Below are 21,636 nucleotides of genomic sequence, written 5' to 3'. Positions count from 1 at the left end.
TCGGTAGACACATGATGCTTAGAGATTTGTGTCTACATGTTTATAATACTTGGTGGCAGCATACAAACTGTGGGACAATCAGTACTTCTGTGCAATGGAGGTGGAGTGAATTTTATGTGCTTTTAATCAGATTTTGAGTTAGATTTCAAGTGAGTAGCAGCAGAAACTTAGATTGAATTTTCATAGTGTCATTTCTTGGATCCACTTCCTGAGTTGTTTTTCTAATCTAAATGTTGTATAGGAATGAGGCAGAGGTAGAAGGACTCCTCTTGGACCCTTTTTGATTTCATCCCAGAATCTAAAATATGACTGTGGGTCTCCCACAGCCCTTGGCTCAGAGGCGAATCCCCTCTTCACCACTGTTAGAGTCAAATGTTCTTTTGAGATCCCTAAAAGCAAAGGCTGTTTTAATTCAGTTTTAATCTTTGCCATTGGGGCCAAACACAGGATAGGCAAATGAGTGTTTTTGAATGAATAAACAAGTCACATTCACTGCTTACTCCATTGCTTGCTGGAAGGGAGTCAGGTGGTTGTTCAAAGATGCTTTTTCTTTAAGAGAATGGCTATATTAAGTACGTAGTTTTCAGCACTTTTAGCAAAGCGAGCTCTGCTCCGAACAAAACCAACAACCCAAGAAGCGATAATGATGTGAAGACAGTTTAGGAGCACATCCCTGGCCTAAGACTGGACTGCCTGTGGCCCAAAGCATGCTTCACCACTTCAGTATACTCATCTTTAAAATTAAGATACCAATATGTGCTATCTCAGAGCGGTTGTGCAGATTCGTTACTATATTTAAAATGCCTGCTACACCATAAGCAACAAATATTAGGTACTGTTTTAATCTTTGGCGTATATCATGATACATCTGCTACAGTAGGGTAGGGGTAAGCGTGGGGGTCTAGGGCAGTTGGACACGGTGGGCCATTTAGGGACAGAATTCCCCAGTACACGTGTACTTGGGAGTGTTTCAGTTTTCCGTGGCTAATACAGCCAAGGGATCAGGTAGGGTGAATGAGTCCTTCCCAAGGTCACCCAGCGTTGATGGCGGAGACACTCGGCGTTTTCTGGGCTGAATCCCTTCCGATCAGCCACCGGCGGGTTTGGGAGGGTGTAAGAGTGTTGGAGTCACCTTAAGTGCCCTTAATTCCTCATCCTGGCATTAGGGTTCAGGAGTAGAGAACGGAGACTAAGCGGGACGCTTCAGTATGCGCCCTTGGGGCTGGAGGAATCCCAGCGCTAAACCTCGGTTTCCCTGACCCCAAAGGGAATCGCTCACTGGGGAAACGGCGCCGCCAGCTGCCAGGACGCTCCCACGCAGCTCGGTTTCCCTACGCCGGGGCGGGGCGGAGGCGCGGGAGGGGCGGAGGCGCGGGAGGGGCGGAGGCGCGGGAGGGGCGGAGGGGCGGGAGGGGCGGAGGGGCGGAAGGGGCGGGGACTTCCCTCAGAGGGCGGGGCGGCCGGGCCGCGGCGGCCTCCGACTGGATGCGGCGGATCGCCGGGGGCCTGAGGGTGGAGTCCCGGTCGGAGGCAAGCCAGGACTCTGGTGGGTCGAGGCGCGGCTCGGACGCCAGCAGGTCGGCGGCGGCGGCAGAAGAGCGGCCGGGCGTCAGCTCCTCGACCCCGGTGCCGCCCTCGTCCAGCGAGGTGGGCGGGCGGCGCGGGCCCATGGCCAGGCCCGGCATGGAGCGGTGGCGCGACCGGCTGGCGCTGGTGACGGGGGCCTCGGGGGGCATCGGCGCGGCCGTGGCCCGGGCCCTGGTCCAGCAGGGACTGAAGGTGGTGGGCTGCGCCCGCACCGTGAGCAACATCGAGGTGAGACCGGGCCGGGGACGGGGACGCCGCGGGCGGGTCGTTTCCCCGGAGTCGGATTCACTTGCCCGCCACGCCGGGGCCCTTTGCTGTAGTGGGGGCGGCCTCTCGGATCCCTTAAGGCAGGTTTCTCCCTTCCCCTTAAGTCTCGTCTTTGAAGGAGCCGTTTCCCCTGACAGCCCCTGCTCGAGTTACCGAATCTCCGACCCTGGCATCTCGCCGCCCACCCCTCGCATCTGCCTAGGGTATTGGCCCGAGGAAAGGGGAAACCGGAGGTCGGGAATGGTGGTCTCACCCCTGTGGCCTTCTCACCCCCGGTGGCCAAGTGCCTCTAATCCCCAGAAGTCACCCACCACGCAGGGCAAGGTGGCTGGCCAACTAGATGGGCAGGAGCCAGAACTGAGGGTGGGGTTAGGGGTGGGAGCTTTACTGAAGAGCCTCAGCCCCGCCCCCTTACCTCGTGGGTAACTCATGCCCAGTGGCATGAGGAATGAATGGAATATTCATTAGTGGGCCTTCCTCCACTCTCCTGGGGCGAACAGAGTGGGTGAAATAGGGCAGAAACCTTGAGAGGATAAAGCAGCCTGGAACTCCTTACTCTTCTCTTGACGTGGGGTTGGGAGCCCTCAGAATTAAGAGAAAAATCAAGATGGCCATTTTGGAGCAGGGAGGAATTTCTGTCGTAGGCTCTCTCTGGATGTGCCCTGCAAGCTCACTCTCAGTGTTGAGCTAGTGCTTAGCTGCAGGGCTTTATCTCCACCGTGCTCAAAGTCCTCAGGCAGCGAAAGGGTAAGGAGGCCTTGGGTGGGGGCAGAGGAAGAAGGTATACAGGAAGGAGGACTGTCCCCTCCCCTGCTGCTGACCAAAGGTACACTTTATAACCCAGATAATCCCAAGGTCACCTGGCTCCATCACTGCCCCACTCTGCCCTCCCTTTATTCTATTCTGAGGAGCTCAGGACCCAGCCCCAGCCTTGGAGCCCAGAGGATCAAGCCAGGGATTAAACAACTGGATTCCCTAGTTCTGAAGTGACTCTTGCCTTCTCACCTACTCCCCTACCGCAAGCTAGCCAGGAAGTGGGGCCTGAGCCCCAAGGGGATCCCCAGGCCGATCACTCAGTCCCAGGGTGACTCCATGTCTGAGAGGAGAATGCCCCTGTTGTGAGAGGGTGATGACATGATGTAGATCATTACTGAGGGGAGGTAGGGAGATCAGGTGGCACAGGTGGAGCAACAGGAAGGCAGTGACAGGGAGAAATACATTCTGAGCACATCCCTTCTGGTTTTCTTGCGGTAGGAGTTTTGAGTCTAGAGGAGGAAGTGGGAAGATGTGTGCCAGGGGAGGGGAGAGCTGCAGGCTTCCTTGCCCACAGTCTGCTTTGATTGATTGATTCATTGATGTTAAAGCAGAATTTGGGTTCTCGCTTCCTACAGAGAAAACTCCTGTTTCCTGAAGTGATCAAATGTGGGTAAAATCTGGTGAAAGGGGGGTATCTGATTCTCAGAGGACTATACCTTTTGAACTCACAGAAAGTTAAAGCAGAAAAGAATGTCCCAAGACACCCGATCCAGTCCTTTATTCCTGGCTTGTCTTGGGAGGAGGAAGGGGCTCCAGGCCAGGGCAGCTGGCCAAGCTGCCCTTCCTCTAGGGCACTGCGTGCCTCCTCCCCCTCGCCCATGTCTACACAGTCACCTTCATGAGGCTCAAGTGCCCAGTCACTGGCTTCCAAAGAAGGCCACAGAGCATGTTTTCTTCTTGCCTCTGAATGTCAGCTTCCCCCTGGGCTGCCTCTCAGTGGCTCTGCCTTCTCAGGTCTTTCTCGGCATGCTGAGGGCCTGGAGATGCACAGGGCATGCCTAATGGCACCTGCCACCTGACTTGCCTCATAGTCTCCTGAGAAACCTCAGAGGGGAGGGTGGTGCACCAGGGCTCAGAGAGAAATAATCTGTCCTGACTTTGTGACCCCTCCTTTAGGTAGGGAGAGAAGACTGGCAGCTGGGCGTGGTTGAAAGGCATGTCTGAGAACTCTGAGCCAGCTGGCTGCAGTTTGCGAGGGGAGGGGAATAGTTCAGAGATGAGGGACTGGCTGACACAATGCAGGAGAAGAAGCTGGGTTAACCAGACCAGTGACTCTTGGTGCTGGTGGAGAAGCATGAAGTGGTGGAGAGGCGCATATTACCTATGGGCAGAAGAGGTATTCCTGTTGGGGAAGAGGCAGAAAAGAGAGAGCTCTCCATTCCCTAGATCCCTGGCTCCTGCTCCACCCAGGACTCGAGTTTATTTATTTATTTATTTATTTATTTATTTGAGACAGAGTCTTGCTCTGTCACCCAGGCTGGAGTGCAGTGGCATGACCTCAGCTCACTGCAACCTCTGCCTCCTGGGTTCAAGTGATTCTCGTGCCTCAGCCTCCCAAGTAGCCACACACCCAGCTCATTTTTGTATTTTTGGTAGAGATGGGGTTTCACCAAGTTAGCCAAAGCTGGTCTCAAACTCCTGACCTCAAGTGATCCACCCGCCTTGGCCTCCCAAAGTGTTGGGATTACAGGCGTGAGCCAGCACGCCCAGCCAAGACTTGAGTTTATAGTGAGGTTTCTCCATTGATCACAACCTTTTCCCTCCGTCACTCAGGGAGCACTGTCATCCCTTGGACTTTGACCAAAGAGGACAAACTTAGGGGATGGGCAGTCCAACATCTACGTGGCTGAAAGTCAGCTGCCAAAGGAGCGTGTTTTATGAGTGTGACAGGGATGGGGGTCTGAGGCTGGCTGGGGAGCCATGGGAGTGAGCTGCTCACCCCAGTCAGATCCCTGTTGGGTTTCATAGGAGCTGGCTGCTGAATGTAAGAGTGCAGGCTACCCCGGGACTTTGATCCCCTACAGATGTGACCTGTCAAATGAAGAGGACATCCTCTCCATGTTCTCGGCTATCCGTTCTCAGCACAGCGGTGTAGACATCTGCATCAACAATGCCGGCTTAGCCCGGCCTGACACCCTGCTCTCAGGCAGCACCAGCGGTTGGAAGGACATGTTCGATGTAAGAGCTCCAAGCCTCCATCTTCCAGGTGGAGGGTGGGGAGGAGAGAGGGGAGCCAGGGGTTTGTGAACCAGAGTGCAGCTGGAGGTGGAACATCTAGGAAGAGGGAGCTTCGGGTTCCCACCTGGGGCATCTTGACTCTCTCCTGGCTTCTTGCCCTACCAGAGGGATAGGGAGTGGATGAATGGCCATATCAGCTCTTCTCTTCTTTGAGCCCCTGGAGGTAGGTTGTTTTTTTTTGTTTTTTTTTTGGTTTGTTTTTTTTTTTTTTTTTTTGAGATGGAACCTTGCTTTGTCACGCAAGCTGGAGTGCAGTGGCATGATCTTTGCTCACTGCAACTTCCGCCTCCTGGGTTCAAACAATTCTCCTGCTTCAGCCTCCTGAGTAGCTGAAATTACAGGCGCCCATCATCACTACTCGGCTAATTTTTTTGTATTTTTAGTAGGGACGGGGTTTCACCATGTTGGCCAGGCTGGTCTCAAACTCCTGATCTCAGGTGATCTGCCCACCTCATCCTCCCAAAGTGCTGGGATTACAGGCGTGGGCCACCATGCCCGACCTGGAGGTAGTTCTTAAAGTCTGGAGTGATTTCCTTGTGTTAGAAGAAAGATTTTTAGGAGAGAGAACTGCTGCCTGTTGAGTTTCCCACTTGTCATCCCTGTGCCTGAGTGCTTGGGAACGTGATGTTATGGGAAGAAAAGGAAGAAAGAGACAAGAGATGATATTCTTACCTAGCCTCACTAGTAACTATGTGACTTTAGGCAGATTGGTTACCTTCTTTGAGCTTCAGTCTTGTCACACTTAATTGGGATGAACACACCTCTGTCATCAATATCTGGGGTCACAACTCCAATGTCCCCTGGGGCCAGGTAGGTACATAAAGGAGTAAGGGAGGTTAGGAGGGGTCCGCAGTGTGGGGAAGCACACAGCCACTGCTCAAATCCTACATAGTTCCTCTATGGTGGTGTGGGCCCTGTGTGGCCTGGTTTTTTTTTTTTTTTTTTTTTTTTGAGACGGAGTCTTGCTCTGTCACCAGGCTGGAGTGCAGAGTGGCGTGATCTTGGCTCACTGCAACCTCCACCTTCTGGGTTCAAGCTATTCTTCTGCCTCAGCCTCCTGAGTAGCTGGGACTAGAGGCAAGCACCACCATGCCCAGCTAATTTTTTTGTATTTAGTAGAGATGGGGTTTCACCATGTTGGCCAGGATGGTCTCTATTGCCTGATCTCATCATCCACCCACCTCGGTCTCTCAAAGTGTTGGGATTACAGGCGTGAGCCACCGCGCCTGGCTGATCTTATGATTTCTTTGAGAGAAGTGGGGAGTCTGATATTATGTGATACCCCCCACTCCCCTTCACTAAAATGTCAGCTCCATGAGGACAAGGATTTTTATCTATTTTGTTCTCTGGTATAGCTTGATCCCATAAGCACTCAAAAGATAGTTATTGAATAAATGAAACTTTCTAGTACATGTTGGAAGGGTATTTAAAATGTTTTGAAACCATGCACAGGCCAAACCCAACTTTCAGGACATGGGTTTTCAACTTGTGGATGGTATGATGGGGTGATAGTAGGGTATGAAAGTATCCTGATGGCTGGGCGCGGTGGCTCAAGCCTGTAATCCCAGCACTTTGGGAGGCCGAGACGGGCGGATCACGAGGTCAGGAGTTCGAGACCATCCTGGCTAACACGGTGAAACCCCGTCTCTACTAAAAAATACAAAAAACTAGCCAGGCGAGGTGGTGGGCGCCTGTAGTCCCGGCTACTCGGGAGGCTGAGGCAGGAGAATGGCGTAAAAACCCGGGAGGCAGAGCTTGCAGTGAGCTGAGATCCGGCCACTGCACTCCACCCTGGGCGACACAGCAAGACTCCGTCTCAAAAAAAAAAAAAAAAAAAAAAAAGGAAAGTATCCTGATAAGTTGAAAGCAGTGTGTGAATGGGATGTTCTTCTCTCCCCACAATCCTTTCCCATCTGCTGACAGTAGACTTAGCACCTTATCTTAGCACCTCATAGATGCTTGGGCCTGGAAATGAAACCATGAAAATGAAGCCCTCAGCCTTCTTGGAGATCAGAGCCATGATCCTCACTCACAGCACATGGGTCTCTAAAGACCTGGACCTTAACTCGCCCATCTGTAAAATGAGGGACTTACATTAAATTCCTACAGCTCCTTTCAGCTTGAACATTATCTAAATCTATTAGGATCATCCTATAAGGCATCTTCTCTTTCTCTGCCCCTGATACCCTAGACCTGGGAGATTTACTCACCTGGTCCCAGGGGATCTATTTCTCCTACTCTGCCTGCCAGGAGCTGAGTTCTCTGCCTCACAAGCCCACATTGCCAAGAAGATGAGAAACAGGGCTGGAAACCTCCCTGTCCTGGTACCCATCTCTTCCTACTGCCGTGAACACCAAGGCAGGTTCACACCAAAGGTGTTCCATTCCTCATGGCAGGCTCTGACACCTGATTAAGAGAAACATCTGATCTCCTGCTGGTTCCCTCTCTTCCTAAGAGGAGAGGCCTGAGGACCTGCTAAAAGCTTTATCTCTGCTTGTCCTCTGAGTGAGGCTAATGAGTGGGGCCAATGGGTGGGGCAGCGTAGGTGCTTTGCAGCAGACACACCTTCAGACCTCTGTTCCCTGAAGGGTGGGGATGTGGGGGTCGCCTCTGCCAGAGGGAGTAGGAGTGGGAAGTTACCTGACCCTCTAGAGTCTCCGTGCCTAGTCTTGTAGATGGAACCCAGGTTAAAGGAAGGCATAGAAAGGAGGGTCAGGCCTTCTCTTCTCCACTCATCTCAAGGGAGGGGATGGGGAAGGAGCAGAGAGTAGCTGAGGAAGGCAGGGAAAGGCTAGGCTCTGAGCCAGAGGAGAGAGATTTGTAAGCCATTTTGGTAAGGATTTTGAGCAGTTTAGGAGGGAGCAGGGCCAGACTCCCATAGCGAAGAGAAGAGTAGCGTATTTGGGGGAAGAAATGGAAACGATTCCCTTTGGAATTAGAGGGTCTGTGCTACTGTTCATAGAGGAGATGGCCAAGACAGAGTCTCCTGGGTCAGGAGTGGGTTTGAAGGGTTTCCATTCTTGTTTGCAGGAACTTGGGGGGTCAGCCAGGTGAGGAGCTACCTCTGCTATCAACTGGGGGTTGCAGCTTTAAGGAGAGGGGCATCTTGTGTAGAAGACAAGGTGCCCTGTGCCTGTGGCTGGTCTCTGGGAGGACCTGGACACTGTTTTGGAATGCCACATTGTCCCCTTCCCCCCTAGCATTCTGTGGCTCCATCACTTGCTCAGTTGGGCTGGAGTGGAGACACCTCATTGCCCTCCCTGGCCTGCAGGTGAACGTGCTGGCCCTCAGCATCTGCACACGGGAAGCCTACCAGTCCATGAAGGAGCGGAATGTGGACGATGGGCACATCATTAACATCAATAGGTGAGGGCAGGTGGCCAAGGGGTACCACTCACCCACCAGGCTGGGTAATGTGCTGCAGCTCACCTGACCTCTTTGGACCTCAGTTTCCTTGGTGGGAAAGTACAGATTTAATACCCGAATGGCACAATTATGGTGAGGGAAAGAATAATGTTGTCAAGTACCATCCCCTGGTTGGCTGGAATGGGCAGCTCAGTTCCTTCCCTCTACAGCTGAAGCCTGAGGCCTCTCCTGGGACTGAGTGCCTCTATTCCTCAGGCCTGGGGATGAACCCCACCTCATGGCACAAAGAAAGACTATGTACAGTATCTGCCACTGGGGAGCCCCAGTCTGAGGGGGAACATGACCTCTTCCTGCCCTGAGATGTCCCAATAGAATCATATCAGTGAACATACAGATTAGATGGAAAGAGTTTTGACATTCTGCACCACCAGGCGAGTGCATTCTGTGGTCAGCTTAGGGATAACTTCCAGGAAAAGGAAGGTTTTCTGAAGCTGTTTGAATAACCAAAATTAGATTAATGAGCTGTGAGATGGCCACTAGAGGTCCCCTTTAGAAGGCTTTCCGATGCACATCTGGGTGGTGGGGCTGACCGGGTATGGCAGGGGCACTGCTGGTCTCCCTGGAGCTTCATTCTCTCCTCTTTCCCCTTCCTCTCCCCACCCAGCATGTCTGGCCACCGAGTGTTACCCCTGTCTGTGACCCACTTCTATAGTGCCACCAAGTACGCCGTCACTGCGCTGACAGAGGGACTGAGGCAAGAGCTTCGGGAGGCCCAGACCCACATCCGAGCCACGGTGAGGCTGTGGCCTAGCCCTGGTGGGGACGGGGTGGCGCAGGCCCTCCCCACCCACACACACCATTCAGGAAGCCCATGTTCAGAATGTGCCGCTTAGAGCTCCCGGGAGTGGACTGGCACAGAACTGGGTGCTGCTGCTCCCGGCATGGCCCTGTGCAGCCCTTCATTTCCTCATTTCACTGATCCAGGAGCCAAGGACCAGCCTTAGACTTTAAGCTGGGAGGGGGCTGACCTGAGGGAAAGCAAGGGACTGTGGGAAACCAGGTGCACAGTGGCTGGAAACCGGGACTCCGGGCTCTTCTCTTGAAGGCCGCGTGATCGTGAGCAAGTCACTGAACCTCCCCAAGCCTCGGCCTTCTCACTTGTGAAAAGGAGATGATGAGCTTTTTAGGGATACTTTTTTGTAAAACGTTTACCTGACATATAGGAAAGGCTCTGTAGATGGTAGGTATCACTGTGGTCACCGCCAGCGGCAGCTTCGGAGGGAGGAAGCGGCTGCTGGATGTTGGGCAGCCGTCATTGTGAAGCTGGGGTTCTGTGGCCTCCATCCTCTCCCCTCAACCTCCTCAAGGCCTGGCAAAGCTCAGCCCCTAAGCAGGCCCTCTCTGTTGGCCCAGTGCATCTCTCCAGGTGTGGTGGAGACACAGTTCGCCTTCAAACTCCACGACAAGGACCCTGAGAAGGCAGCTGCCACCTATGAGCAAATGAAGGTGGGGCCTCCCTCTGGGCCTGGTGAAGCCACTGACCCCCTAAATGAAGGCAGAGGGAACCTTGGCCTTGAGACTCCACCCTTCCAGCTTTTGTGGCTCCTCCTGGAGGGTTGGGGTGGACATGTGGATGCTGCAGAGGAGCTCAGTGGTGGGAGGGAATTTGAGTCCATTCTGTCCTTGTCTCAACCCGTTCCCCTGGTGCTCTCAGTGTCTCAAACCCGAGGATGTGGCCGAGGCTGTTATCTACGTCCTCAGCACCCCCCCACACATCCAGGTGAGTCTGGCCCTGACTGTCCATTTGCTGGAGGAACCCAACCAGCCCCAGAGGAGGGGAGCAGGGAGCCCTGCAGGGCTAGGGGAGAGTGTCGCAGCTGCCTCATGCCTTGTGCCTTCCACAGATTGGAGACATCCAGATGAGGCCCACGGAGCAGGTGACCTAGTGACTGTGGGAGCTCCTCCTTCCCTCCCCACCCTTCATGGCTTGCCTCCTGCCTCTGGATTTTAGGTGTTGATTTCTGGATCATTGGATACCACTTCCTGTCCACACCCTGACCAGGGGCTAGACAATTTGTTTGAGATTTTTATATCATCTTGTCAAATTGCTTCGGTTGTAAATGTGAAAAATGGGCTGGGGAAAGGAGGTGGTGTCCCTAATTGATTTACTTGTTAACTTGTTCTTGGTCCCCCTGGGCTCCGTGGCCTTTGTCTGCTCTCAGTCTCTTCCCTTTGATATGGGAAAGGAGTTGTGGCCAAAATTCCCCCCATCTTCTTGCACCTCAACCTCTGCGGCTCAGGGCTGGGGTGGCAGAGGGAGGCCTTCACCTTATATCTGCGTGGTTATCCAGGGCTCCAGACTTCCTCCTCTGCCTGCCCCACTGCTCCCTCTTCCCCTTCTCTTTCTCCTTCTGGGCTCTCCAGCCCAATCTTGGCTGCTCGTCCCCTCGTGGGGTCATCCCTCCACTCTGACTATGGCAGCAGAATACCAGGGCCTGGTCCAGAGGATTTCATGGTGATCATTAAAAAAGAAAAATTGCAACCAATCTGCCTTGGCTTCAGGAGTGTGTCTTTCCATTCTTTCCCCTTCTCTGTGATCAGGGGTGCTTGTGTCTCAGAATTTCTTCCAGGTCGGTCCCACCTGGGACCTACCTGGTGGGTGGATTGGGGGCCTCACTCATGGGAGTATGGATTACCTTAGGTAGCAGGAATGGGTTTGTTTGGGTCTTGAAAACGTGTAGGAGTTTGACAAAGCGAAGAAGACAGGTGTGCGAGGCTGAGAGGCCTGGAAGAGCATGCAGTGCTGTGCGAACAGCACAGAACTTAAGTGCAGGAGCAAGATGGGGCTGAAGAGGCAGCTCCTTCCTGCCTTCCTGGATCGCTGGGGGGCTGAGTGCTGCGCAAAAGTCTTGCCATTCCCTGTGGGACGGGGGCGTTAGTGGGCTTATCAGCAGGGACAGGACAGGCTCAGAGTCACTTAGGAAGAGAATCAGCGGCCCGGGATAGGAAGTGACTGCTGGGGTCCTCCTGCTGGCTGGTGATGAGCTAGTGAGTAGTAGTTCTGGGGAAAATCACCAGCGCCGGGATGTGGGGAGGGAGGCAATAAGACTGAATTGGTTGACCAGGAAGGCCAACCCATCTCCTTAAAGTGCCCTTCGCTGGTGCGTGAGTGAATGCAGTCCCCGACCTCCTTGACCTCGAGGAACACAGGACGCAGCCGGTAGTACGGCCAGCTCAGCTCGCTGCTCCTCTAGCCCTGTAGGAGGTGCTGTGGGGACAGCCTGGCGACCGCGCATGCGCAAAACACCGTCAGGAAGAGGCGCCAGGGACTGGGGGTCGGCTCCCGAACCCGGAAGCGAGGGAACCCACGTGGGAGCTTGGGAGGGGACGGTCGTAGCTCTCTAGTCCAGTTGTGGGGAATGCGGCCTGTTTCTTCCTGTCCGAGAGAGCTCGGCGGAGGCAGTTGTCGAGTACCCTTCACCCCTGTGTTGGGAGCCTGGGAGCGAACTGCGGCGTGGGTTACCGTTCCCGGGGACGCAGCAGGGGGCATCGAGTCCCTGGCGGGAGCTGCGCCATGGCACTGCTCTCGACCATCCGGGGCGCGACCTGGGGTCGCCTCGTCACCCGTCATTTCTCCCATGCAGCGCGGCGTGGGGAGCGGCCTGGTGGGGAGGAGCTAAGCCGCTTGCTGCTGGATGACCTGGTGCCGACCTCGCGGCTGGAGCTTCTGTTTGGCCTGTCCCCGTGTCTCCTGGCTCTGCGGGCCGCCCGCCGCTCCGTGGCCCGGCTCCTGCTCCAGGCGGGTAAAGCTGGGCTGCAGGGGGAGCGGGCCGAGCTGCTCCGGATGGCCCAGGCGCGGGACATTCCAGTTCTACGGCCCAGACGGCAGAAACTGGACACAATGTGCCGCTACCAGGTCCACCAGGGTGTCTGCATGGAGGTGAGCCCGCTGCGGCCCCGGCCTTGGAGTGAGGCCGGGGAGGCGAGCCCAGGCGACGACCCCCAGCAGTTGTGGCTCGTCCTCGAAGGGATCCAGGATCCCCGGAATTTTGGGGCTGTGCTGCGTTCCGCACACTTCCTCGGAGTGGATAAGGTCATCACCAGCCGGAGAAACAGGCACGGACGTCCCTCATTCTCCATGTGCCCCAACTTGGAGATGCAGCCAAGTTCCTAAGCACCTTGGCCCTTGGGTGATCCCTTAGCCAGACTCACCTGTCCCAGAACTCTCACGCCTCTAGCCCTTGGGAGCCCGGGGAGGGTAGGGAGCCGGGCTTGAGATGGCCCAGCCTAATGCGGTGAATGGGGAAACCTTGCAGCTGCCCGCTCACTCCAGTAGTCAGCAAGGCCAGCGCGGGGGCTATGGAGGTGATGGACGTGTTCTCCACCGATGACCTCACTGGATTTTTACAGGTAATGAGGGGCAAGAGGGTAAGGAACAGATATGAGCCCAGTTCAGCCTCTTCAAGGGGACGAAGCTAGCTTCTGGCGAGGGAGAGAAAGGGGCCTGTTGGCATCGCTTCCTTCGGCCTTCCAAATCCCTCTGGGGATGGGAGGGTCCTGGAGTATTTAAAACGGCAATTGGAGCATTATCTGAATTCTTCCTATCGTCATACCCTTTCCTGCACCTCTTCCCAGATATGCACCACTTTGCCTCTTCTGTAAGTCAGCCTCAGTGTCTCCTTGCCTACTAGGTCGGGCTTCAGTAAATGCATTTTGTTGGTGGACAGGATGCTTGAGTTCCTCGAATAGGGCACAGCTTGAAAGGATGTTTGAACAAGGAGATCAGTATGCCATTAATACCTAGCAAGGGACAAACCTTGGAAGCACCCCTCTCCCATCCCTCTTCAGCTGTGCTTCCCTCGCTGGACACAAGGGGGCAGTATTGCTCCGCATTTGGAATCCCCTCTGACCATACCCACTGCCCCCAACCCCCACCCCATCTGCAGGGTGAGAAATTTCCCTCTCAAGAAGTGGGAGAGCTCTGGGGCGTGTCTAGAGAGCAATGCTGTCCGGTTAAAATGTAGTGCGAGAAACATAGGTAGTTTTAGCTTTTCTAGTAGCCACATTGAAAAGTAAAGAGATGACATTTTAAATAAATTGTACCCAGTATATCCAAAATAATATCAATTTAACATGTAATCATTTTAATTATTGTTAATATTATTAATTTTTTGAGAGAGTTTCGCTCTTGTTGCCCAGGCTGGAGTGCAATGGCACAATCTTGGCTCACTGCAACCTCTGCCTCCTGGGTTCAAGCGATTCTCCTGCTTCAGCCTTCCAAGTAGCTGGGATTACAGGCACAGGCCACCATGCCGGGCTAATTTTTTTGTGTGTGTTTAGATGGGGTTTCACCCTGTTGGTCGGGCTGGCCTTGAACTCGTGACCTCAAGCGATCCACTCACCTCGGCTTCCCAAAGTGCTGGGATTACAGGTGTGAGGCACCGCACCTGACCTTTTAAAAATATTATTAATGAAATATTTTACATGCCTTTAAAAAATGTTTTACATACAACACACCTCAATTTGAATTAACCACCTTTCAATTGCTTTATAGTCACATGTAGCTAGTGGCTACTATATTGAACAACACATATCTAGAAGCAATTTTTTGGCGTCACCTTTTTGTAGGGAGCCCCTTTCTCCAAGCCTGATAGGAGATGAGGTTCCCACTCATCACTTCCAGCCCCTGAACAGGTAGCTTCTGAAAACACAGAAACACTGTAGAACATCCACTTAAGCTCCCGTCATCACATCTCCCTACTGTGTCTTCAGCGTCTGGCCTGGAGAGTGTCGTCCGCCTGCTGCTGTGGAAGAGCTGGAGGTGCCCCAAGCAGGGGCTTGTGCTGGGGCCCCATTCCTTCCTGGGTACTCAGAGACACTGCTCTAGCAGTTTTCCTCCTCTCTCCTGCATCATCCACTTTTCTCTTACACTCTCTTCAGCATGCAAACAAACATTCCCTTCTCACGCTCTTGATCTCACACCAGTCAGCCCCTCCTCTCACACTGAATCAAAGGCCTCGTCAAGGTCATGGGTGACCTCCATGTTGCTGCATTCCAGGGTCTGTTCTTAATTCTTTTCTGACTTGGCCCATCTGCAGCAGCTGGCACAGCTGACCACTCCTTCCTCCTTGAAACACTCTGCACCTGCTTTCCTTCTGCTTCACCATGTCCTGAGGCATTTTTAGTGGTTCTTCCTCAGCCCCCTGACATCCGAGCATTAGCATTTCCCAGATTTTAGTCCTAGGGTCTCTTTTGTTGTTAAGAGATGGGGTTGGCTGGGCGCAGTGGCTCATGCCTGTAATCCCAGCACTTTGGGAGGCTGAGGCGGGCAGATCACAAGGTCAGGAGATCGAGACCATCCTGGCTAACATGGTGAAACCCTGTCTCTACTAATAATACAAAATATTAGCTGGATGTGGTGGTGGGCGCCTGTAGTCCCAGCTACTCCAGAGGCTGAGGCAGGAGAATTGCTTGAATCCGGGAGATGGAGGTTGCAGTGAGCTCAGATCGTGCCACTGCACTCCAGCCTGGGTGACAGAGTAAGCCTCCATGTCCAAAAAAAAAAAAAGAGAGAGATGGGGTCTTGGCCGGGCGTGGTTGTTGTTAAGAGATGCGGTTTGGCCAGGCGTGGTTGCTCACGCCTGTAATCCTAGAATTTTGGGAGGTTGAGGCAGGTGGGTCACCTGAGGTCAGGAGTTCGAGACCAGCCTGGCCAAAATGATGAAATCCTGTCTCTACTAAAAATACAAAAATTACCTGGGCATGGTGGCTGGCCCTTGTAATCCTAGCTACTCGGGAGGCTGAGGCAGGAGAATTGCTTGAACCCAGGAGGCGAGGTTGCAGTGAGCCGAGATTGCACCATTGCACTCCAGCCTGGGCAATAAGAGTGAAACTCTATCTCAAAAAAAAAAAAGAGAGATGGGGAGATGTGGGTCTTGCCACAGCCTGAAGTGGCAGTGGCACAATCACAGCTCTCTACAGCCTCCGAATTCCTGGGCTCAAGCCATTCTCCCACCTCAGCCTCCTGAGTAGTTGGAGATACAGGTGCACACCATAGAACCTAATTTCTTTCTTTCTTTTTTTTTTTTTTTTTTTTTTGGTAGAGATGAATTTCACTTTGTTGCCCAGGCTGTTCTCAAACTCCTGGCTTCAAAAAGTCCTCCTGCCTTAGCCTCCCAAAGTGTTGGGATTACAGGCGTGAGCCACCTCACCTGGTCCTGGATCTCTTTTCTGTACAGGTTCATTTCTTTTTGGTCTCATCTAGTCTCATGGCTTTAAATACTATCTGAATTCAAATTTCCCCCCAAGTGTATACTCTAGCCTGGACCTTGGTTCTGAATTCCAGATTCACTCATCTAGTCGCCTACTCCACAGTTGTTGTTTTGCTGTCAGGTGGGCATTTCAAACCTAACATTTCTAAAGCTGAGCACCTGTTCCTTCTGGAGCAACCCCATCCCTTTGATTGTTTAGGTCAAAAGCCTTGGCATCATCCTTAACTGAAGTTATTTCCATATTATCACCCTTTCTCCTATTTCCACTGCTACCACTCTGACCCAAGCAAGTCACCATCATCTGTTGACCATTATTGCAGAAACTTCCCACCTGGCCTCTTTGCTTCTGCTCTTGGCGCTCAGCACAGCAGGCAGAGTGATTCTGTTGAAGTCAGACCATGTTACTTCTCTGCTCAAAACCTTTCAAAGCCTCTGTACCGCTCAGATTCAAAGTCAAAGTCCTTCCAGTAGCCCTGGAGACCCTACCTCATGTGGCTGTTGTTCCCTCTTCTGTCTTGACGGCCATCTTACTGTTCTCAAACATGCCAGGGAGGCACCCGCCTCTGTGCTTGCTGGTCTCTCTGCCTAGAGTGCTCTTGCCCCAGATGCCTGCACGGTGCTCCTCCTTCTCCTTCAGGTCTGCACTGAAATGTCACCTCAGTGAGTCCGTCCCCACCTGCCCTTCCACAAGGCTGGGATTTTGGTCTGTTTTGTTTTGTTCACTGCCCTGTCCCCAGTGCCTAGAACAGAGCCCATGCTAGATGCTTAATATCTATTGACTAATTGACTGGATCAGCAAATAAATGAATGTATGGGCAAGGCTGGGCTCCTCCTTGGCCAGGGCTCTGATGAAGAATTTTTTTTTTTCTTTTTTTGATATGGGGTCTCACTGTGTCACCCAAGCAGGAGTGCCGTGGCACAATCTCGGCTCACTGCAACCTCCACCTCCTGGTCTCAGGAGATTCTCACATCCTAGTCTCAAGAGAATCCCTCCTGAGTAGCAGGGATTACAGGTGCCCGCCACCAGGCCAGACTGATGTTTGTATTTTTAGTAGAGACAGAGTTTCACCATGTTGCCCAGGCTGGAGGCAATGGCGTGATCTCAGCTCCCTGCAACCTCCGCCTCATGGGTTCAAGCGATTCTCCTTCCTCAGGCTCCCAGGTAGCTGGGATTACAGACATGTGCCACCATGCCCAGCTAATTTTTTTGTGTTTTTAGTAGAGACGGGATTTCACCATGTTAGCCAGGGTGGTCTCAAACTCCTGACCTCAGGTGATCCACCTGCCTCAGCCTCCCAAAGTGCTGGGATTACAGGTGTGAGCTACTGCACCTGGCTTTTTTTTTTTTTTTTTTCTGAGATGGAGTTTCACTCTTGTTGCCCAGGCTTGAGTGCAATGGCGCAGTCTCAGTTCACTGCAGCCTCTGCCTCCCGAGTTCAAGCGATTCTCCTGCCTCAGCCTCCCAAGTAGCTGGGATTACAGGCATGCACCACCACACCTGGCTAATTTTGTATTTTTAGTAGAGACGGGGTTTCTCCATGTTGGTTAGGCTGGTCTTGAACTCCCAACCTCAGGTGATCCTCCTACTTGGCCTCCCAAAGTGCTGGGATTACAGGCGTGAGCCACTGTGCCTGGGCCAGGCTAGTCTTGAACTCCTGACCTCAGGTAATCTGCCTGCTTCAGCCTCCCAAAGTGCTAGAATTACAGGCTTGAGCCACCGCGTACGGCCTCTGATGAAGATTTGATGAATTAGAATATGAGAACCAGGTGTGGTGGCTGATGCCTGTAATCCTAGCACTCTGGGAGGCCAAGGCGGGAGGATCGCTTGAAGCCAGGAGTTCCAGACCAACCTGGGTAACGTGGTGAAACGCCATCTCAAAAAAAAATTGCAAAAATTTGTTTTCTAACCGGGTGATGTGGCAAGTGCTTATAGTCCCAGCTACTTGGGAGGCTGAGGTGGGAGGATCACCAGAGTCCCGGAGGTTGAGGCTGCAGTGAGCTGTGATCGTGCCACTGCACTCCAGCCCAAGCAGGAGTAAGACCCTATCTCAAAATTAAAATAAAAAAAGAATTAGAACATGTCTTCTTCCCCCTTTCAGACCAAAGCCCAGCAGGGCTGGCTCGTGGCCGGCACAGTGGGCTGCCCAAGGGCAGAGGATCCCCAGTCCTCCGAGATCCCCATCACGAGTTGCTTGGAGTTCCCCTGGGATCGGCCTACTCTCCTTGTGCTGGGTAGGTGGATGTCCCTGCTTTTGTGCCCAGATTACATTTCCCGAGCAATTGGATGTCCAGCTGGGCAACCCTAACCCTCGGCCCCATGCCCTGCAGGGAATGAGGGGTCAGGTCTGTCCCAAGAGGTGCAGGCCTCCTGTCAGCTTCTCCTCACCATCCTGCCCCGGCGCCAGCTGCCTCCTGGACTTGAGTCCTTGAACGTCTCTGTGGCTGCAGGTGAGTCTACTCCCCCTTCCCTTTCCTCTCTCCCTCTAATCATGCAGGTGGGATTTGATGCCCTCTAATCCCATTTGCTGGCTGTTTCTGTGCCTCAGTTGGTTTATATGCAAAATGGGGAAATGATATCCTGTTGATGAAATGAGTGACTGCCTGACACATGTCTCGGTCTCTAAACATCATCCCTCTCCTCCGTCCTCTCTTCCCTTGTCCTTGTGTCTGTGCAGGAATTCTTCTTCACTCCATTTGCAGCCAGTGGAAGGGTTTCCCCACAGAAGGGGAAAGAAGGCAACTTCTCCAAGACCCGCAAGAACCGGTCTGAAGGACTCAGCGTGGCTCAGCACCCAGGGCTGTCTTCAGGATCAGAGAAAGAGAGGCAAAATGAGAGCTGACGTGGACTGTCCACAGTGTTCACATGCTGGAGTCAGGGACGGCCGCACCTGCCTCCGCCTGCTCCAGTGTGCAGGAGCCTCTGCCTGAGTGTGCACCAGGCCCATGTTTATTGACCACGGTCTCGTGGGGGAAGGGGACTGCGGTGGAGACCAGAGGAAGCTGTTTCCTGTTGTGATGTTGGACCTGTAGTAGGACATGGTAGTTTGTTAATTTCCATGGGAAGCCATGATGGCCTAGCATGGAGAGACTCTCCTCCCAGGCCCTGTCTGGAAGTTGAGGGGAAGTCTAGACATCTGCAGGGAGGCAGGCAGCCCAGCCCAGGGGACCCGTTCCTCTTGAACCAGTCATTGCCTGTGGCAAATGTGTGTGTGAGAATGTAGGGTGTGGAGGGCAGGACCCTGACATGGGGTAGACAGTGCACACGTCAGGCCCACACACGGCCCCACCCTGGGGCCTTGAGCACAGGTCTCATCTTTCTGTGCCTCTGGACTGTGCACCTACCTCACGGGGTTGTTGTGAGGCTCGAATAAAACATCACTCAGCACCTGGGAGATTCTGGCCAATTCCTCCTTTAGGTGGCAGCCTCGCTCTTCAGTCCAGTCTTTAGTCAGCTTCCACAGCCTCCTTGTGGGGAGACTCCTGGCTGCAGCCCCGTGAGAGGCGAGGGGAAATTAGCAAACACCTCTCACCCGACGGGGGCCCCCATGGGTGACTGAGTCGGTTCCCCTCCAGGGGAGGAACTGGGAGCAGGCTTGCCGTTGATTGTACAACCGAGACAGATTTGGCACTCCTGCCCTCGGGTCCCATGAAAGCAGCAGGAGCCAGCAGTGTGAGGAACATAGAAGTGTTTCTGTCCTGATGGCACATTGGAACCACCTGGCATGCTTTACAAAAACCCAACACTGACACCAGAGAGTCTGACATGATGGGCGTGCCGCCACCTGACATCGGCTTTTGAAAGCGCCACCATTGGTCTAACGTGCAGCCAAGGCTGAGAACCACTAGGGCAGGTGGTCTCAACTTGCACACCCTTGGCATTTTGGGCCAGGTAAGTTTTTGTTGTGAGAGCCATCCTGTGCACAGTAGGATGTTTAGCAGAATCCCCCACCTATACCCACTAGATGCCTGTAGCATGACCCCCCATTGTGAAACCAGAAATGTCTCCAGACATTGCCAAATGGCTTCTGAGAGACGAAAATCTCCCCTCCTGGAGCGTGGCTTTGGAGGATAGCAACCCCGAAATTGCAGTCCTGACTGCTATATGACCTTGGGCGGGCTCCTTACCCATCTGGGCCTCAGTGCCCTTCTGGGCGAAAGGGGAATAATCCTACCCTCCTGGATTGTTGGGAGAATATGGAGGGCAATAGGAACTCAGTGCCTCATATATATGAGGTGCTCAATAAATCGTACTCCCCTTTTCTCTGGAATCCGTCTGCAATGGATTTTTCTCAGAATTCTAACGGCAATGCCAGTTTAGAGCAACACTTGAAATTGTTTAAAAAGGGCCTAAGCTCCTTGTTTTTTGAGACAGGGTCTCAGTCTGTTGCTCAGGCTGGAGTACAGTGGTGCAATCTCGGCTCACTGCATCGTCTGCCTCCCAGGTTCAAGCGATTCTCCTGCCTCACCCTCCTGAGTGGCTGGGACTACAGACGTGCACCACGCCCAGCTAATTTTTATATTTTTTTGGTAGAGATACGGTTTCCCTGTGTTGGCCAAGCTGGTCCCAAACTCCTGGCCTCAGGTGATCTGCCCGCTTCAGCTTCCCAAAGTGCTAGTGTTACAGGTGAGCAACTGTGCCTGGCCTAAAAAGGGCCTAAGATCTTTTTAAAGTCAAAGTTACGCCTCTCAAGAAAGAGGACAGAATTCCTTCATAAACTGCACTGATCAGCATCTGTCCTGCTTGAGCTCCCTGTCCCTGACTGCCACACAGGCTCTGACCCATCCCTGCTTCGTTCTTGGCCAAGCGACTAGTATAGTGATGTTTCACTTTGGCTTGTCATTGGGGTCAAGGAGGAGGATATTTTTAATATTTCAGAAGCCCAGAGGCACCTGACTGATTAAATCAGAATCTCTGGAGAAGGAGCCATGTGTTGGTTTTTTTCTTTTTTTGAGACGGAGTCTTCCTCTGTTGCCCAGACTGGCGTTCAGTGGCACAATCCTGGCTCACTGCAACCTCCGTCTCCCGGGTTCAAGCGGTTCTCCTATCTCATCCTCCCGAGTAGCTGGGATTACAGGCGTGAGCCACCACGCCCAGCTAATTTTTTGTATTTTTAGTAGAGATGGGGTTTCACTATGTTGGCCAGGCTGGTCTCGAACTCCTGACCCCAGGTGATCCTCCCGCCTCAGCCTCCCAAAGTACTGGGATTACAGGCATGAGCCACCATGCCCGGCCTACTGGCCAGTATTTCTTAAAGCTACTTAGTTGATCTCATTGTGTGGCCAGGTTCAAGAATCAGTGGCCTTTGAGCCACCCACTCATGTCCACAAAACTGCTTCTCATGCACACCTGTGCTTTTGAGCTCATGCCTGAAAGTTTAGGTGAGGGTGAGATTTCATCTGTCCCTCGGGTTCCGGAAGGTGCTCATTCGAGTCCTGGGTCTGTGGCTTTCCACTTAGATGGCTTCTCAGCCTCCTCGTCTTGGGGATAGTACCATTATTACCAGCCCTATCTATCCCCTTCCTTTTCAGCAGAAGTTATAAAAATAAAATGAGAGAGTATCAGTAAAAGATGTTCTGTAAACCAGAGGACACTGCACCCCAGGACTAGCACACAATAATACAGACTTTGATGTGATGGTTAATTTTATGTATCACCTTGACTGGGCCATGGGTTGCCCAGATGTTTGGTCAAACATTCTGGATGTTTCTATGAGGCTGTTTTTGGAAGAGATGAACGTTTACATTGGTAGACTGAGTCAAGCAGACCCCTAATGTGAGTGGATCTCATCCATTCAGTTGAGGGCCTGAATAGAACAAAAAGTCTGACCTTTCCCAAGTCAGAGAAGCCTTCCTACCTTCAGACTAGACCTGAAATATCAGCTCTTCCTGGATTTCAAGCGTTCTGGCCTTTGAATGGAGATGATACCCTTGTTTTTCCTGGTTCTCAGGCCTTCAGACTCAGGCTGGAATGAAACCATCAGCTCTCCCGGGCATCCAGCTTGCTGACTCACCCTACACATCTTGAGACTTGCCCGCCTCCATCAGTGCCTGAGCCAATTCCTTATAATCTCTTGAACACACACACACAGTT

At 52.9% G+C, this 21,636-nt stretch overlaps 2 protein-coding genes across 3 annotated transcripts; both read left to right on the top strand.

The window, feature by feature from the left end:
- Positions 1-1,476: 1,476 nt before the first annotated feature.
- On the top strand, positions 1,477-10,820 carry LOC105476877 (dehydrogenase/reductase 11). The gene is made up of 7 exons (XM_071082794.1): positions 1,477-1,815; positions 4,639-4,848; positions 8,180-8,274; positions 8,939-9,068; positions 9,688-9,780; positions 9,989-10,054; positions 10,179-10,820. The coding sequence occupies exons 1-7, from the start codon at positions 1,486-1,488 to the stop codon at positions 10,218-10,220; spliced, it is 966 nt and encodes a 321-aa protein (XP_070938895.1). The 5' UTR covers positions 1,477-1,485; the 3' UTR covers positions 10,221-10,820.
- Positions 10,821-10,960: 140 nt separating this feature from the next.
- On the top strand, positions 10,961-18,935 carry LOC105476876 (mitochondrial rRNA methyltransferase 1). Of its 2 annotated transcripts, XM_011733167.2 has the most exons (5): positions 10,961-12,390; positions 12,591-12,684; positions 17,645-17,777; positions 17,874-17,993; positions 18,221-18,935. In XM_011733167.2, the coding sequence occupies exons 1-5, from the start codon at positions 11,849-11,851 to the stop codon at positions 18,313-18,315; spliced, it is 984 nt and encodes a 327-aa protein (XP_011731469.1). In that variant the 5' UTR covers positions 10,961-11,848; the 3' UTR covers positions 18,316-18,935. The 2 variants fall into 2 exon arrangements, with proteins under 2 accessions (XP_011731469.1, XP_070938894.1); XM_071082793.1 differs by lacking the exons at positions 17,645-17,777; positions 17,874-17,993.
- Positions 18,936-21,636: the final 2,701 nt, after the last annotated feature.

Source organism: Macaca nemestrina, chromosome 17 (assembly GCF_043159975.1).
Source record: "Macaca nemestrina isolate mMacNem1 chromosome 17, mMacNem.hap1, whole genome shotgun sequence".
NCBI classification, from domain to species: domain Eukaryota; kingdom Metazoa; phylum Chordata; class Mammalia; order Primates; family Cercopithecidae; genus Macaca; species Macaca nemestrina.
The sequence above is the reverse complement of the archived record's forward strand: the minus strand, read 5'-3'. Positions and strand labels throughout refer to the sequence as shown.